Here is a 17,898-nt window from a genome sequence, read left to right as displayed (position 1 = left end):
TCCGCCCTTTTCTAATGTTGGTCAACAATGGATCATTCTAGGTAGTTTTTGCTCATGCTTACCGCTAGATGGATACTAAAGCCTCACGTGGCATATTTAGAGTAAACTTTAAGCACCTTTAAGGATGATACAGATTATACGTCATAATTTCTTGCCGTTCCGTTGTTGTTGATGGTTGATACCGGTTAATCTGAATCGGCCTTTTTGGATGGACCAATCAGATTGAAATGCAGTTTGACAGTCGATCACAGACGTTCGTCGAGTGTGTTTGACAGAACATGTCTATGCTGGAGCCATCTATAAGATTTTTCAGCTTTTTCAATGATCCATTGTAATCTGAACCTCGGTGACATATGCGGTCACATTAAAAACTGATCAAGCGTCATGCACAATTGACGGATCAGTTGACCGAGTACATACTTCCTCATAACTCCAGAACTAATCAAGCAAATGAACCAAATTTGGCATGTGGGGTTTTAGGAGGTAGGAGGCCGGAATTTTTCTATGGTAAATTATGGCCACTCCACATTAAAAGGGAGGGCTCCTATACATATAAAATACAAAGTTCCCCATAACTCGAGAACTAATCAAGCAAATGGAACCAAATTTGGCATTTGGGGGATTGGAGGCTTGAATTTAATGTATGATGGTTTGATACCCCTCACCCCTGGTAGGGAGATAGGGATTCTCATATCAAATAAAACAGAAAATTTTGCATAACTCAAAAACTAATTGAGATCGAGAAATTTTGGACTCTTCCATAAAATATAACAGTCAATAACAAGACCACCAAAAACTATCTGCAGCCCCCACGCAGAAATCACCTCTGTTTAGGTTTATTTGTTTTCCTAGGTTAGGACTATTACTTTCCTTCAGTTGGATCCGAACGAGCAATAGCGAGTAAGGAGAGGATCACCCCGAGGACCGAAATGATACTTTCCACGAAAAGTTTTTTCGTGAAATGGTACATTCCGCGTAAGGTTTTTCGCGAAATGGTATTTGGCGAAATGTTATTCAATCTCGGCGAAAATTTAAGTGCTGTTCACTTTATTTTATCTGGATAAGCAACGGGGGGATTGTTTTCTACTTTACTGTGAGGAAAAATTGCAAATTTCTATATTAAACTACCTTGCTGCTACTCGCATAACAGTCCCATTTATATAGGAAACTACATATAAAATGGGACTGTTTTTTTTTTCATGTGTGGACTCATTACTGCGACCAGTATAGTTGATCTATTGTAATATCGCCCGGGTGTTTGCTGTATGACCTGCACTGCATTTCTTTTTGCTATAATCGCTATTGAGTGAGCGATATGCTTATTAAATTTTATGCGTGCTTGCGTGTATTGGGGTTTACCCTTCCTTCAAAGCTTAATCTACTTTACCCACTTATTCCTCGCTGCCAGCACTATCCCATATTATAGCCGTCCCTGGCGAGGACTCATTCGTACCTCTGACCAGTACACTTAACTATAGGAGGGACATTTGCACTGTCAAGAGGCTTCAGAGGGTAAATATAGAATTCAGCACGAAGGAAGGGTAAATGGAGGGGCCTGAGAATAAACCCATGCTAAAGTCACTTGACATCGAATGGCTTGATTCTACTAAGATTCGAACCCACGACCACTCGCTTGTTAAATGGGACTGTTATACGAGTAGCGGCAGTACCCATGCTTGCATAGTTACGTAATTGCCAAAATGAATCATCTAAGGTGCGCTTCTCAGAAACTTGCAAAACTCTAGATTGTGACAAAAGTCATCCGAGATTCACGATTTATGTACAACACAGTTTATTTTATGGCAATGCGGTTCTGGTTTGTCGAATCAGCTAGTATGCTATAAATACCAGGATACCACACTAACGGAGTGGCTTTAATCAATAAAAAAAATCACAACAGACTACGCAAATTGTTCCAAGCAGAAAGGTTCAAAAGCAATCGTCAAGCAGTGTTGGCAGAATTATGAAACATGAAAATTGAAGAATAACTTGTGTATCTCAACTAGCAAATTAAGAATTTGCCAATGTAGATTTACCAATGTAGGAACCAAGTTGTACAATAAGTTTTCGGAACTAACAAGAGATATCCGCCGTATGAAAAGTTTTAAGTACATATGCCGTAAGAGCAAAGCTAAAATATAACGTTTTAAGATATGTTTAACTCATCTGGTCTAGAAAATTCGAATAAATGGTACAAGGTACGGCACTGTCTATTCTGTGCTGTGGATAGAACCCATAGAATACTACAATCCAGAACAAATACAGTGGACTCTCGCAAAAGTTAACTCTCTGAAAAGTTAATTGTTCAGAAAAGTTAAGCGAATATCAGCTCTCATGCAACGCTCTAAAAAGTTAATTTTTGCCTTAACTTTTCTGAGAGTTCGAATTTATTGGTTGTCGAAGCGTTCGTCCACACAACGTGTATTTACCTTCTATCTTTATTTTTCATTTTTCGGTTTATTGTCACCTTGCCACAATTTCATAAGGGTAAACGGGGTAACAACGCCCGCCGGGGTAAAACCGCCCACCATGGTTTTACAGGGCCTTGCTCAAATTGGTGTTAAATGTTGATGACAGTCATATTACTGATTGCGTACGCAATATTTTACAATACCTTGTACAGCAATATCGTATAAACTATCGGAGAAATAAATAAAAATAGATTTTTCGTTATAATCGTTTCGTTTTTTATAACTTTGTTCCCGCAGAACTTAGGGTTTATTTTATTCAAAACGTTAAAACTTTCAGTAAATCCAACCCACATCGCTTCTCTGATCCTGTCTTCATCCGACAGTACCTAAATTAGGTAACTGTTCATGCAGTTTTGTTGAAATAAATAGTGAAATGTGTAAATCGGTCATTTGGGGGTAAAACCGCCCACAACGAACGGTGCAAGACCGTCGTGTATAATGCTAGTGCGATAAGGAGATTTTTAAAATAATTGCATAGTTTGGACCAAAGGATCTCAGATTTACATAAAACAATATAAATGTGCTTAGTTTATAGCTGGTGGACTGTTTGGAAAAATCTAAATCGCCAATTTTCCCTGCGGGCGCTATGGACATTTTCTTTTTTTCTCGGATATAGCTTTTTTTTAATAATTCCTCCCTCTTGGGACAAATAACATAGAATAAACATATTTTTTATGAAAATATAGCAAATTATCTTAGCAATGGAAAAGTAATATGTATCTGCTTTATCAATCAGAACAATTTTAAATGTCAAAAAATGACCTACCGGATCAATTGCAGGAACTTTAATTCCCATATTGTTATATTTTATCTTAGATCCTCTCTAGTCCTTAAAGATTGACTCCAGGATGCCTAACCCGATCCATCTTGTTGTCTAAGGAAACTACACGGTATCAATTTCAAGACTGTCGGTACCTATATTACTGATATTCTTCCAATACGAGTGGTTGCCGGACACTCTTTCGAACTTGCGAATCTCGGGGAACTATGTATTGTTTGATAGCAAACTGATTCAATTTGTTTAAATTAGATAAATTCATGAATCCAATGCCACCAGTTTCATTCAAATCGGTTGAATATTGTTAAAGTTATATGCTATGGCGGTTTTACCCCGTTAGTGGGCGTGTTTCACCCCGCATGGAAAAAATACTCTATTTTTTGGAGGTGTTTCCAAATCGCAATAAAAAATAGAAAATCATTACAGATATTTATGTTTTTATTTTTTATATGTAGGTAATAGATCAATTGTTCATTTAAAGCAGATAAATTAGAAATTGAGCTACAACTTTTTTTTATACAGGAGGTATTGCTTAGGCGGGCGGTCTTACCCCGCTTACCCTTACAGAGTTGCATCAAAACTGGGATTAAATTAAAGTCTTGCCCCGGTCAGCTGCAACAATAGTTCAATAAGAGCAAATAGTTACTTCAGGATTATTGATAACAGGATTCAGGATTGATTGATATTGGAAAAGCGCAAACTCAGATTGAATTTTAAATGCAAAAGAAGGAACAGCAAGGAACTAAAAATAAGCGCGAACATTATCAAAAAGGAGTCGCAGACTCTACGAAAAAAATCAGAGGGGTTGTGTACAAGACACGACCGCATATATAGGTGACGCAGGACTACGTAAGTCTCTTTGTAGTGATAGTAGCATGTATTCATGCTTGTAATCATTCGATTCTTCATGTATACATGCTATATGCAACATATATACATGCTACATGCGTTGTATGTAACATTTATCAAAGTAGTAACATTGCATACGTTCAATTCTCGAAACATTGTGCATTTGAAAACAATTTAACAAAATCAAGAACACAAACTATTGCTTGCCTGCTACCTTACAGAAATTAAAGATTGTTTTTATTACCCATGGATCCCCACGTTGAAGGGATTTTACCAATTCAATCCTATTTTATCAACAGCACATCTTTTCACTACACTTCTAATGATACGGCAAGCATGCGTATTCATACAGAGTCTTATTATAACTGTACACTACAGATGTACAGTAGACTCTCGGAAAAGTTAATCGATTGAGGAATGGGTCGAATAACTTTTCCGAACTATTAACTTTTCCGAGTAGTCCTAAAAATCATTAAAAATGATAAACACAAGGGCGAAAAATGCATTCCGGGATATAAGATACACATTTTTATATATTTGGAAGTTGTAATGGAAAAAAATAATGTAGCAAGATCATTATGAAATAATACTTAGTTCCTTTCAGTAAGTTTAAAATAATCGGTTACACTAGTTTACTTTCGTTTTTTCTGCGAATACGTTTTGATAATGTTCGCGCTTATTTTTAGTTCCTTCTTTTGCATTTAAAATTCATCTGAGTTTGCGCTTTTCCAGTATGTCATCAATAATTCTGAAGTAACTATGTGCTCGTATTGAACTATTGTTGCGATTGTCCGGTACAAAAGTTTAATTTAATATCAGTTATGATGCGACTCTGTATGAAACTGTGGAAATGCGACAATAAACTGAAAAATGAGAAATTAAGATAGAAGGTAAACTCACGTGTGTGGACGAACGCTTGGACAACCAATAAATTCAAACTCTCAGAAAAGTTAAGGCAAAAATTAACTTTTTAGAGCGTTGCATGAGAGCTGATATTCGCTTAACTTTTCGGAACAATTAACTTTTCAGAGAGTTAACTTTTCCGAGAGTCTACTGTAGCACATTTTTCCAACACAGATATCAAATTCGCCGAGGTTTTATCATCTCGCAGTAAAGAATTTGCGATCTGTTGGGACAACGAACTTGTGTCATTTTTTCTGGCACACTTCCCTAACACAGACATCAAATTGGACTAGGTTAATTCGCGTTCGTAAGAAATCTGTTGCCACGAGGGGGCTTTGTCACTCTTTCTGGCGTACTTCCCAAGCAAGGACATCAAAATGGTCAAGGTTTAACCGCGGTGTTAAGAAATATTGTTGAAATGAGGCAACTCCGTCACTTGTTTTGGCTTACTTCCCAAGCACAGATATCAAATTGGTATAGGTTTAGATCATCGTAAAGGATCTTACAACCAATCACGAAGCGAGAATTCTGGTAAAACATAGGTTCATTATTTTCAATTTTACAATAGTTCAACATCAAGAATCCATACTTTTCTTCATTTGGGTCAATTCTTAGAAGATTTTCCGATCGATTGATGTGAGAATATTGAAAATCGATCGAAAAACCGCTGAGCTATTGGCGCTCAAAACCTTTCATTTTTCGTGACGCTCGCATTTTTCGATTTTTTGGAATGACACCCTATCTCAAAACTTGCCATAAGACGTAGTCCTACGTTAAAAACAAAAGTAGACTAGTGTAACCGACTATTTTAAACTTACTGAAAGGAACTAAGTATTATTTCATAAAGATCTTGCTACATATTTCTTTCCATTACAACTTTTAAATTCATAAAAATGTGTATCCTATATCCCGGAATGCATTTTTCGCTTTGTATTTATCATTTTCAATGATTTTTAGGACTGCTCGGAAAAGTTAATATTTCGGAAAAGTTAATCAACCCATTCCCCAATCGATTAACTTTTCCGAAAGTCCACTGTACAACCATCTGTAATGCAGTTTTGACGCAATGGCCAAGCGAAACTCTAGCTTCTGTAAGGTAAAACACTGGGTTATGTCTGACCGAATACTGCGTACATAATGGAATCCGAATTGATTCCAGTACACCAGTATCTCAAGACCATGCATCGAGCCCTGCTTCTACTCTGTTAACTTGCTGTTGTTTAACAAACGTCAACAACCGGCTACGTTATACCGTACTGAACTCTCGTGTCCGTCATATACTCCTGCCTGAGCATACGTTACATTACACATTACATTACAACCAGATCGTCTACTGGTGCTTCTCCGTGATCATAGTGCGATCCTCTCTGTGCTGTGGACAAGTGCCTGTGCTACAGCTTTGTGGTACAACAGTCAAGCGAAATCCAGCTTTTCACACGCCTCAAGACGACCCCAGCTAGCATTTTCATATGTATAAAAAAGGTAAAAATCAGCATATCCGTACTATTTTGGAGGCGATATACGTGATTACGAATAATTTTGAGCGTTATGACTATATAAGTATTTATATACGATAATATCCGATTAAGCGCGAGTCGCTCCGTATTGCTCTACGATTTTGTGCTGAAAATCGTATGTATGTCAGTCATTATCATTATATACGACAAAAAATCAACTTGATCCCACTTTATCCAGCTTTAGTTACGATTTCGAGTTTGTTAGGAGATATTTACGATAGTTTTCGTACATTGATATACGAGTTGGTGCTAGCTGGGTCTGCCATCAAGTCCTGATTCTCCTCCATTGTTGTCGATCACGATCACGTTCATCCATCACGATCATGCAGATAGGCATTTTTTTACAGTGCCAATTTGTACCTAATATTTTTGATCCACCTAAATTATGTTTTGGATTAACTTTGTTATTAGAATAAGATAGTAGGGTTTATTTCTAATTCCCATCGTAGTAACGAAGGCCACTCTAATTTTCATCATTTCTTAGGTGGATTTAATGAATACTCCAAAAGTTGTGCTGCTGATTTGACTTAAACACACTTACCTTCCGATCCGTGCCCTTTGAATTCACTAAAAAGCGATCATTAAAGCATTTTATTCAAATTACGCAACTGACTTTATTTCTTAAATTCGTCGTACCGTTTTAAAATCCGTCTATTAAAATTTTTCATCGTCCGAACTAAAAATCACAATAATTTTTACGAAGCTAGCGCGCATGTATTTGTGTAGGACGGCATGACAAATGTTATTCTGCAAAATTTCTGCAGGTTATGCAAGTTTTCCCGACTGCAGAATAACGACAATGCGTTGCGTGAGTTATTTTCATTTTATGAATGACGGAAATTGAAACGATTAGCCGACATTTTCTTCTTCGTCGCACGAAAAAACGTAGGAAATTTGGCTGCGAGGAATTCTTTAATGATAAAAAGCATTTCAATAGATCTCAGCTCACTTTGATTGATCGCGTCAACAAACTAAAATATTAGGCAATAACTAATTTTGCATTGTGTGTCGCTGATATTTTTAATAATTTGTGTTGGATAGGACGGGAATAGGCAATTACGACGAAGCAGCAACGTACCGTATGTAAATTCAGATTTTAATTATTTCAGCATTGAGAACATATCTTTAGCAACCTATTAGATATAATAAAACCGCAGCAATGGGTCGGGAAGACACTGTAAACTTCAGAATCAAAATACAACTATTGTCACATCTTGTGCATTTATGTCTGTCAAACTACCACCTCAGTCACAGAAGGTTAAACATGTTCCTGATGCTACACACAGCTCACACGTGAGCATTATAGTGCTCTGTGCCACTGTGCCGATAGTGATATTTCCTTGAAGTTCAGTTCTGTGGGCTGTGGGTTCCATCGCGGTTGCTGGGGATTCACTGTCGAGAATCGCAACGAGTTTCACTTGCCTCCCCTTAGCGTACCTACGTATGGTAGCTAGTATGTACCGAAATAGAACACTTTTCATCGCTTTGGAGCGCTAAGTGTCAATGCTAAGAAATTTTGTTTTTTTTTTCTGTGGCCATGTATTGTGCATGTATCTTGTATCTCTGTATATCAATTCATGGAAAGCGATGATTGACAGTATGAACAACCAACAATTAAACAAATCACAAGCCAACAACAAAACAATTGTAGATTCAGTTCCTATGCGAAAAAAATCGTTATCTGCTTCTATATTACTATTAAACATTTCGGTAGACCGCCCCGACCGAAAGTATGAAATCGTGCCTCGATTACAATCTGAAATTTATCGTTCTCTGAATTAAATAGATGAACGTCACAAGCCGATAAATGCAATGCAGTGACCATCACTCTCCGGTGGCCCCGCCGGGAGAGTTCTCTTCTGTTCTACTGTTCGCTCTTTCATCTTGAAAACACGCTTAGCTTAAGTCGTTCGATGAAGTAAACGTACGCTTCTACGATTCAGTTTATATTCTCTCGCAGTCGAAACAAGTTACTGTCTTTCATACGCTTTATATCATGCTTATCATTTATATGATTTTGAAGTGCTCTATCACATGAAAAATTAGTCAATTTAACTACAGTTAGAGTTGCAGTATAAAAATGAGTCATCCAGAACAAGGAAATCCCGCAGCGGCTGTCGGTAAGTGGTGATGGTTCTACATTCCGTGAGTATTGATTCTCTCACTTTGTTTACTTTCAGAGCCAGAGGCAACGTGTTTGGTCATGGAGGAAACTCGTAGAAGCAAGCGAACGGAGAGGAAACAACTGCAGGTGATCTGATAAAACTATCGTTCACCTATTTATAAATGATGGTCACAATCACAAAACTCCACATAATATTAAAACTGCCTGCAGCAGCGTTATCTTTGCTGATACTTCAATATTTGTTCATTTCAATTTCACTCGACGTCACAGCTATTGTCATTGTTGAATATATTATTTAATATCGTTCGCTTACGTTGTAGGTATCAATCTCTAAATCTTTTCAACAAGCCTTGGACGCTGATGACTTGGAACAGTTTCAATCTGTTCTGAATGATCCTAGAATCGAGATTCTCAATAATCTAATCGAAGAAATGAAGTACTGGGACGCTCAAACCACCATCCCGGAACCGAAGACGTTTCTGTTCAATTCTAAGCTGCAGCTTATCTTAGATAGCATGCTTCAAGAAACTAACAAGTATCAACCGTACTTGGAACGTTTCATAAGCCGTTTCAATTGTGTGAATGAGGTAAATAGATCATATTGTCAAAACAATATTATCATAAATAATCCTTACCTCTCAAACAGCGAATCTCCGGGCCGGACTTGAATGCCCCACTGCACTATGCCGTCGAACAGTTGAACGTCAAATTTATCGAATGGTTACTAGATCAACCGAACATTCAAGTAAACTGCCGCAACAAACAGCGCAAAACAGCTCTCTTCCTGCTGTGTGAACTATACGACGCCCTGGTCAATAGCCCTAAATTCAAGAAACGGTCGTTGAAGGCTGCGGAAAACCGCCCACAGGTCGAGGACCTCCGGCAGATTATATTAATGCTGATTAAGGCGAAAGCTGATTTCAACATTTGCAGTGATCGGCTTCAGTTACCATTCGAGCTACTGATGCGGAACACGTCGAAAGAAAATGCAGGTTTTCTAGAGGAATGTGTCAAACAATTTAACGGTGCCATTGTTATTGGCAAGAGGAAAAAACAAATGGTCCATTTCTACCAAAATGCGGTACCGGACAGGGTGACCATCGAATTGTTGGAAATCTATTTGCGTTTCGAAGAGGAAGGTAACTTTGCCCAGCAACTGGAATGGTTAAATATCCATACGGAGGATGTTTCCAGTATTATTCGATGTCTGTTGCACACTGCCGTTGAGCTTAATCTGGAGAGAAGTGTTAGGAAGATTGTAGAGTACGCCGGGAAAAAAATATTTCAAGTGGAGAAACTACCGAAAAAGATTAGGACCAGAGTTTTTATTCCTGCAGATGATGAGGAAGTTAAGGGATCTAAACTATTGCATCGAGTAGAGCTCAAGGGGCTGCTGAAAAAAGCCTGTGAAAATGGCAATGTGAACATATTGGGTGTTCTGTTGAACAACATGACCGACAAAATATTGATCAACGACGAACCAATTCTGGCGCTCACCTTGAATCGGGCACATGAACTTCAAAATCGTTACGAAGAAAGAGCAAGAGTTTTACAGTGCGCCGATCTGCTGTCCAAGGACCAAAAAATTCATCTCACTCGAACCGATAACAATGGAAACACCGCTCTACACAACGCCTTAAAGTTCGGTTTCACCGATATAGCGCTTGAGTTGCTTCAACAAAAATATGCCTTTCTAGGCATTCGTAATAAGGACGGTCTCACCCCTCTGCACTACGCTCGGTACGATTTTTGGAAGATGTATTTTGACCAGTGTGTTTCAATTGACGTCAAACGATCCTACTATGATCGTAATGAAATTAGATTCAACCTGAATGGTTTCGATCCGTATATCTTCAAGAAACGGCAGGTTAAAAGTAACGCCCCCAGAGACCGCAATAAGCAAAATTTGTGGCGTATTGTGGAGAAAGCTTCTGTTTCAAATACCCTACAAAAGCCGGAACCAACATTTGTAACTGAAATGGATCCAATCAAAATAATAGCAAAATCGAAAGATCTTAAGCCATTACTCATCCACCCCGTCATCTACTCGTTTATTCTGGTAAAATGGCTCAGACTAACCAAATGGAGTTACCTCAATCTGTTTTGTACATTACTTACCGTGGTTTGCTTCAGTTTGCATTCCCTGGACGCCTGCAATGGTGGCGATTACTCGATACTTTTAACCTGTCTGACTTTAATTGGTGCTATTTACATGATCTTTCGCGAGATCGTACAGGCAATGTTCCTAGGACTCAACTATCTTTCCTCAATGGAAAACTATTTAGACATAGGTACGATCACATCGATGCTAATCGTCCTCTCGGGTGGCTGTAACTCAATTCTCTCTTCACTGACCATCATTGCTTTCGCAATGCAGCTCACCGTTCTCATAGGATCTCTTCCCTTCAACAGCCTGTCGACCTACATGTACATGTTCAAAACCGTTTCAGTAAACTTCCTAAAAAGTTTTCTACTCTTCATCCCACTGCTGGCTGCCTTTACATTCGGCTTTTTTGTTTCGTATAACGATCAAACAACAACACAACCTATAACATCCAACGGCACCGAGGAAGATTTTAACAAATTCACATCCTTCTCAAATGCAGCCCTAAAAACTCTGGTCATGACCACCGGCGAATTTGAAGCAGCTGCTGTCGATTTTAGTGGAGGGAAAATAATTCTTTTTGTGTTATTCATATTTTTCGCACCGATAGTTATTCTCAATCTTATCAACGGTTTGGCGGTCAGCGATATCACAGCCATCAAACAAGAATCGGAGCTGATCAGCATTAGCAAAAAGGTACTAATCCTAGAACGGTACGAGCGTGGCCTGCGAAGTTTACCGATCAATTATATTCGAAAACTTTTCCCAAGCCCATTTTTCGAAAACCACTCTTACGTGATCGCAGTCAGGCCGAAAGAATTCCGGAAAATTGTAGTTCAACAGATCGCAAACCTGGAGGGAGGCTGTAAAAAGCTCCCTAAGGGCGAGTGGAGGGTTGTTCCGAATCTACCTGGGGCTTGGTTTGCACGGGGAACCGAAGGGTTTTACGTAAATCTAAAACTTTTAAAGTTCCCTCTATTTTTGACACTGGATGAACACGTCCTGGACGAGGCATTGCGGATTGCCGATCAAAGCATCATTGTGAAGGAGATTGTGGACAGTCGACGCTTCGAAATCGAATCAGCAGCAGCAGCAACAAATGAAGTGCTGGAAATGGAAGTGAAATTTGAAGAACTGAAGATGGAAATGGAGAAAATAAATCGGATCCTAAATAGGCTTGTAGTGGGGAAAAGCCGTTTGAAGAAAAAATCCAGACAAACAACGGAAAGCGAAGCCGGCGATATGAATCTTGAGGAAATTGTTCAGAGTAGAAGCAGTTTAGCTAGATTGCCGGTGTCGAAAGCTGTGTTTGCTCATAAAACTTTAATGAGAAAAAATGTTAAGGTGAAAGCTGGCTCAAAATCTGACCTATTAAAAACGGTCAATGTGGTTAGTGCAGTAAAGAAATTTGAAAAAAAATCGAATAGGTAAAAAACGAAAACAGTGCTAGCAATGAACATTATCGTCTTGGTTATTGATGGTGCCATAACAGGGTGTTATTTTTTGTTGAAAAACCGTACTTCACTAGTTTCGAACTCTAAGGCGGAGAAAAACTTCTCAGTTACATAGCTAAAGTTTTATTGTACATTACATGCTTAAATATTAGTAGTTTTGTGATGCAATTTTTGTCCGATTTCTCCCTGCACATAAAGTTATAAATAATAAGTTTTATTTGTAAATACAAAACGCCATAAAACCACCTAATTGCCTGTCGCATCTAAAATACTGTCCAAATTTCATTTTCAAGTACCTCCAGTATACTTTTACTGTTGCGTTAAGTACTACGCTTCTGTCTGTCAAATACGTTTCAAAGACCAACCCGGCAAGATAATACTTGGATGGCGAAGGCACATATGTCACCCAACCAGCTGCTCTCATCATATACCAATCAACAACGCACTGGCAACCGTCGTCAGCAAGCTGCACCATGCCGAAATCATTCAGATGTTGGTGGACTCAACACCACCACCATTGTTGTCCAGCGGTCCAACTCCGTCCCCGTAGTCCAGCTCGTCCTCATTGGGGATGTCGTCCAAATCCAGATCCTTGTTTTCCGGGCATTCCCGACAGCGAGAGTCGTTGATGCCGTAGTTGATGCATGTCTGACCGACGCACTCGCAGCATCCATCATGGAACCATCTGCGAGAAGGTTGTTTTTAGTTATTAGCGGGAAAATTGAAACACCCAAAAATGACGCACCGATAGCTAGAAGATCCCATTGTGACACAACTCTCCTTGCACTTGTTCCAGGACATGCACTGAGCCATGTAGGCAACCGTGCAGTTAACGGTTATTTTCGACGGATCCTCGAAACGGGGCTTCAAATCGTTGTCGCTAGAGTCTGGAGAAATTAGAAGAAAAAAAGACATTTCAGAGCTTTGGAAAAAAACAGAAGAATAAAAATACCGTACTAATTAATTATATAATGCTAGTGAAAGGTATATAAACACAACAAGCTTCAAACATGAATTGTTTCACCTACTTGTATTTCAATGGATTTTACTTGAAATATTTTGTTTAGTTCTGTTGATAGTCAAAATGTCTATGAAAACCGTGGAATAAACAGCCTTTCACCCGAAATGCTCATCAAAGCTGTCCCTGTATCGTCCAGGCAAATGTTGCGGAAAAAGGTTCCAAGACAGGAGACTTATCTAAATCTGGGTGCTGGTGTGGCATATCAATCGCCGATACTGCTGCTCGTCGTTATGAACGAGCTCTTAACTGAAGCCATTGATAGTAAACAGAATCAAGGATTATCCTGGACGAGCGATCCTGTAGTGGGAATCGTGGCAGAGGTCTATCAACCTGTATCACCAAACAAATACGTGTTAATTTCAATGTGAAATAGTTCTTCTTTCTCTGAACTTCACGTTCAGAGACAATTACTACAAGCAGTTGAAAGGTGCACCGATGGGCGATCCATTATCACCGTTCCTTTGTGAACACCTGAAAAGCAAGCTGGAACAGCATAATCAAAAAAGCAGAACTGGAAATCGCCGGCGACCGAAGACACCGTGGAATTTTAACACCCTTTATCTGGGGCAATCTTGGCTAAGCGGTGCTTGCTAGATACAGTCAGTAGGACCATTGCACTAGCCTCGTAATTGTCCTGTACTCTATCTAACAGCCGGCTGAATGTCAACCCAGAGCTAACTGAGACAGTAAACAAACGCCATTATGCGTATGATGCCGTTCTTCGTCCCTCGTAGTCTGATCCGCTCATGTTTCTCAAAAGTCCCCCCTAACAAGTACGGCAAGCCGGTGTCCAATGGCATGAGGAGACCATCGACGCTCTGTATGAAAAATGGGTGAAATAATTAAAAGTGTTGCCTCAGATAAACAAACAAAGCCTTGGGTATAAATGTCTTTAGACATTACCCTTCTTTATCGACAGACTTTGCAGCCGATTATTAGAGTACAGGAAAATTACGCGCCGGCGTCGTTTGCTTTTCGCTCGATCTGCAACACTGCTCTTCACCTAGCGTCCCATTGGGACCCTTTCCACAGCAGAGCGTATCTAATCAGAAGCACCTAACTCTATAGAGGAAGTTAGAGTCTCATCCAGTAGGCACGCGTAATTCTTGGCAGCTTGTCTCCTTCACCTCTAGCAGCGTATAGCCGAAGTGGCTCGTGCTGCAGCAAGAACCTGTCCCCGCTATACTCGGTTTGTACAGGTGATCTGATGGGAATCGCTTCAAGAAGTGCCCCATCCTGAATGATTTACATTCCATTAAATCCAGCAATATATCCTACAATAAAAATTCGCTAGACCAGTGGTTCCCAATCTGCGAGCTAAAACGTTGGCGAACCCCTGGGGGTTCCACTATCTAATATCCAGCGAGAAATTCATCTCTTCCGTTGTATGAAAAGCTACCGCATCTTTCGTTTCCAATAGAATAGCTTCTTTTTTCTTCGGTTTCCCAATATTTTTCGATGAAGATAAGTTTTCTGCCTTTAACGGCAAATGCTACACAAGATTACAGCTTTTCAGTACTGTATGGTCGCTTAAATTCTTCATTTAGCAGTTTCGCTTTGACAAATTCTATCGAACATTACTCTACCGGTCACGTTTCTAAAACCGTTACTAATTGATTGTACAATTTAGGCATTGTTACCAGTAGAAAGAATACTATCACTGGTGAATCTCATCTAGTTGTACCTATTACTTTTTCAAGAACAAAGATATGAGCTTCCATAGGCAATTGGTCGTTGTATTTCATTTTAATCAGCTGTTTTAGTGGAAAGAAAATTTCTGATAATCGCTTCCGTTGAAATAAGTGCTTGAGAGAGAATATCTTCCAGGAGCTGCAGTTTTGAAGATCCGGATTGATTTATATTTCGCGTCATCTTGCTTCCGTTGTATTCGTTATCGTTCATTTTCCGTCATAACTTTGCGCAAACTAAACTCCAGTTGGAAAAATTTTGATCGTCAACGGAGTACGTTCGTTGAGTACTGCCCTATCTAAGGTACCTCAAGGCAGCCACCTCGCACCATAGATATTCTTTTTATACATACCTTTTATCAACAGTTAAGAAAGGACTTGCCCTATACGAGTATAAGCTCTTAGAAATTAGTATGACGAAAACGAACTGTATAGATATACAGATGTAGATCAAGATCTATATATAAATTGCGTAAATTGTGTGCGCTGCGGTTTGAATAAAGATTTGCGTACATTGCACAAATGAATTTAATAAGAATACACCATAACCTCACTACTTAAAGTAATTCTACTCACGCATCAGATATTTCATTCCACTCTCTGCAGTCGGTCCGTACAAGGCCGCATCGAAATCGATTGGAAACGTGAAAATCTTCCATCGCTCTTCTGGATCCTCTTCGGATGTAAGTACATTGAATAAGTTCGGGAAGCCCTCCAGCTCTTCCACGTGGGACTGTTTGCTCAATTCGTTGGTCGTCTCGTTTGGTTTCGGGCACATCTCCAGGCAGCTACAACACTCGGTATACAGATAACTCAGGCATTCGGAGCATTCCTTGCAGCACGAGCAATTTTTCATATCGCATCTACAGCTCTGCGTTAGCATACACTTCGACACGATACTAGCGCAAACCATTTCATTGCAGGAGTATGCAAATTGCGCCAAGCATAGCAGCCCCAAAGCCGTACCCAGTGTCACTAGCAGGATTTTTCTACTTTCCAGATTCATCTTCTCGCGGATTTAAAAGTCGCACCACGGTTTACTCGCACGAAACCTGAAATTAATAATTTAGAACTTGTGTGATCGCAGGTAACTGATCAATTTATCAACCAATCTAAGATTGGCATTTAAAGCAACACAGAAAACAAACATTTAATTGCCGGATTAATTGAATTAACCATTCGTGAACTTTAATCCCACTTCTGAGGCGGATAATTAAAATGTAAACAAATCCACTTGCGTATTACCGCGGAATAGGTAGATGAGAGCATCCAAGAAATAACACAGAAGATCGATCGATCACGAATACAGATGCGCACCAGCTATGAGACAAGAAAAGTAAAAACTTAATCATAAAGTTAAAGTTTACTGAATGAAGCAGGTTTTAGTGAAAAAATAAACATACAAATTATCATAATTTATCAGTTACTCTATTAATATACAGGTTGAAACCTGTCGAGCCTTATCACACAGCCAGTTTTAAGATGGAAGTGATCCTAATTGATCGATCAATCTTTTCATCAGGGATGCACAAAATTGACGCTGAAACAATACTGGAAGTTTCCATGATTGACGCTGGTATTTATCAATTGTAAATAAAATTCAATTGCCGATCAAATAATTATTGGTACTTTTTAGAGAACCAATGCAAACTCGATGAAGATAAATAATAAGAAGCCAGTTGACAAATCCTGTCCCAGATTAGTACTATTTTCGATCGTACTAAAACCACAATTCACTCGTAATCTGTTCGATCTCGCTATGATTAAAAAATGCGATCATTAGAATTCATCATTTCTTCCGATTTTGCTTGGATCTATCAAATCTTTCTATCGATCACTTCAAACTTTATCATTTTTCTGGTATTGGTGTTAGGTAAACCATCGTGTTGTGATCTTCGTCTATCAGAATTCGATCACCGCCGCTATGTATAGGTAACTGCAATCACCAAACAGCGAACACCACCAACACACGCACCAATCTGTTTCAAACACTCTTACGCGTACGCCAAAGTCAAAAATTCCTTTCCATCCAGCAACAGCATCTGCGAAAGATCAATACTGATCCTGATCATCGAACCGGAAATAAGCAAAAAGTTTTACTGCTCGCACACAAAATATACATCACAACACAACGCAAAAGTAACTTCCACCAAAAACTCTTCCGATCAAATTTGATATCAAAAGAAATCACCTGCCACTGCACACCTTTCTGGAAAACTTCTCAACAAAGCTCTTCTCAGTAGTGGAGAAGTGGAAAAACCTGACCTGTTCTCAACCAACAAACGCAGTCGATCTTCACTACACTAGACAGAAACTCAACTTGCCTTCACGGCGGCTAATGATCGATTGTCTCTGTGCCTACATCGCAGTCTGCAAAGAAACTCCAATCCTCTCACGTCACCTCTAGCAGGAACTCAGCGGTGGAGATTTGGAAATACAGGAGACGTAGCTCTCACTCGCGTTTTGCCTTTTGCATCTTTTTCAAAATTGTAAATTTTCTGAAAATCCCAGTAAATCAGTATATTTTCTACAAAAAATCATTTTACAGTTAGAAATAGAACTAGAACTAGTTTTAATATAAACTTTTTAGCTGAAAACCTGCATGAAAATATTACTGAAAATTCTTGATACGTATTTTATCATGAAGTTCCTTTAAAACATGTCAAAACAGTCACTTTCTGACCTTACAAGCATTTCGGTTAACCTTTTCAGCACGGTTTGTTTACATTATTAACTTGGGCCCTTCATGTTTACACTTAAATATCGTTATACTTAGTGCTATTGTGCCAGCTAGAGAGACTGTAACAGCATTTTGATTAAACTCCTCGAAGGAGAGAATTAATTAAAACCTTTCCAGTATTCAGACACAGTCGATCTTCACCGAAGAAGACTTATTTGCCCTGTCTGACTATCCAATGATCCAATGATTATCACAGACTTTTCAAAAGCTAGCACTCAATAGCACCCAGCGAGAGCATTACTCGTCAC

The 17,898-nt window shown here is 39.1% G+C and overlaps 2 protein-coding genes across 3 annotated transcripts; one reads left to right on the top strand and one right to left on the bottom strand.

Annotated features, from left to right (window-relative positions):
- Nucleotides 1–8,506: 8,506 nt before the first annotated feature.
- On the top strand, nucleotides 8,507–12,409 carry LOC128732986 (uncharacterized). The gene is made up of 4 exons (XM_053826500.1): nucleotides 8,507–8,638; nucleotides 8,699–8,769; nucleotides 8,964–9,230; nucleotides 9,290–12,409. The coding sequence occupies exons 1-4, from the start codon at nucleotides 8,599–8,601 to the stop codon at nucleotides 12,176–12,178; spliced, it is 3,267 nt and encodes a 1,088-aa protein (XP_053682475.1). The 5' UTR covers nucleotides 8,507–8,598; the 3' UTR covers nucleotides 12,179–12,409.
- On the bottom strand, nucleotides 12,313–17,229 carry LOC128732987 (protein twisted gastrulation). 2 transcript variants are annotated; one of them, XM_053826501.1, is made up of 4 exons: nucleotides 17,102–17,229; nucleotides 15,487–15,962; nucleotides 12,947–13,088; nucleotides 12,313–12,886 (listed from the first exon to the last, which is right to left on the bottom strand). In XM_053826501.1, exons 2-4 carry the CDS (start codon nucleotides 15,914–15,916, stop codon nucleotides 12,688–12,690), a joined length of 771 nt encoding a protein of 256 aa, XP_053682476.1. In that variant the 5' UTR covers nucleotides 15,917–15,962; nucleotides 17,102–17,229; the 3' UTR covers nucleotides 12,313–12,687. The 2 variants fall into 2 exon arrangements, with proteins under 2 accessions (XP_053682476.1, XP_053682477.1); XM_053826502.1 differs by lacking the exon at nucleotides 17,102–17,229 and adding an exon at nucleotides 16,886–16,910.
- Between the last annotated feature and the right edge of the window lie 669 nt (nucleotides 17,230–17,898).

The sequence above is a fragment of the Sabethes cyaneus genome, chromosome 1 (assembly GCF_943734655.1).
Source record: "Sabethes cyaneus chromosome 1, idSabCyanKW18_F2, whole genome shotgun sequence".
Lineage (NCBI taxonomy): Eukaryota > Metazoa > Arthropoda > Insecta > Diptera > Culicidae > Sabethes > Sabethes cyaneus.
This window is presented reverse-complemented; position numbering and strand designations above follow the sequence as displayed.

Bases quoted from the DNA above. Each gene is read 5' to 3' on its own strand.
- LOC128732986 (XM_053826500.1), top strand. From the start codon at position 8,599: ATGAGTCATCCAGAACAAGGAAATCCCGCAGCGGCTGTCG. The intron at 8,639-8,698 runs GTAAGTGGTGAT...GTTTACTTTCAG, and splicing joins AAATCCCGCAGCGGCTGTCG to AGCCAGAGGCAACGTGTTTG. The intron at 9,231-9,289 runs GTAAATAGATCA...CCTCTCAAACAG, and splicing joins GTTTCAATTGTGTGAATGAG to CGAATCTCCGGGCCGGACTT.
- LOC128732987 (XM_053826501.1), bottom strand. From the start codon at position 15,916: ATGAATCTGGAAAGTAGAAAAATCCTGCTAGTGACACTGGGTACGGCT. The intron at 13,089-15,486 runs GTGAGTAGAATT...TAATTTCTCCAG, and splicing joins TGGAATGAAATATCTGATGC to ACTCTAGCGACAACGATTTG. The intron at 12,887-12,946 runs GTGCGTCATTTT...ACCTTCTCGCAG, and splicing joins ATGGGATCTTCTAGCTATCG to ATGGTTCCATGATGGATGCT.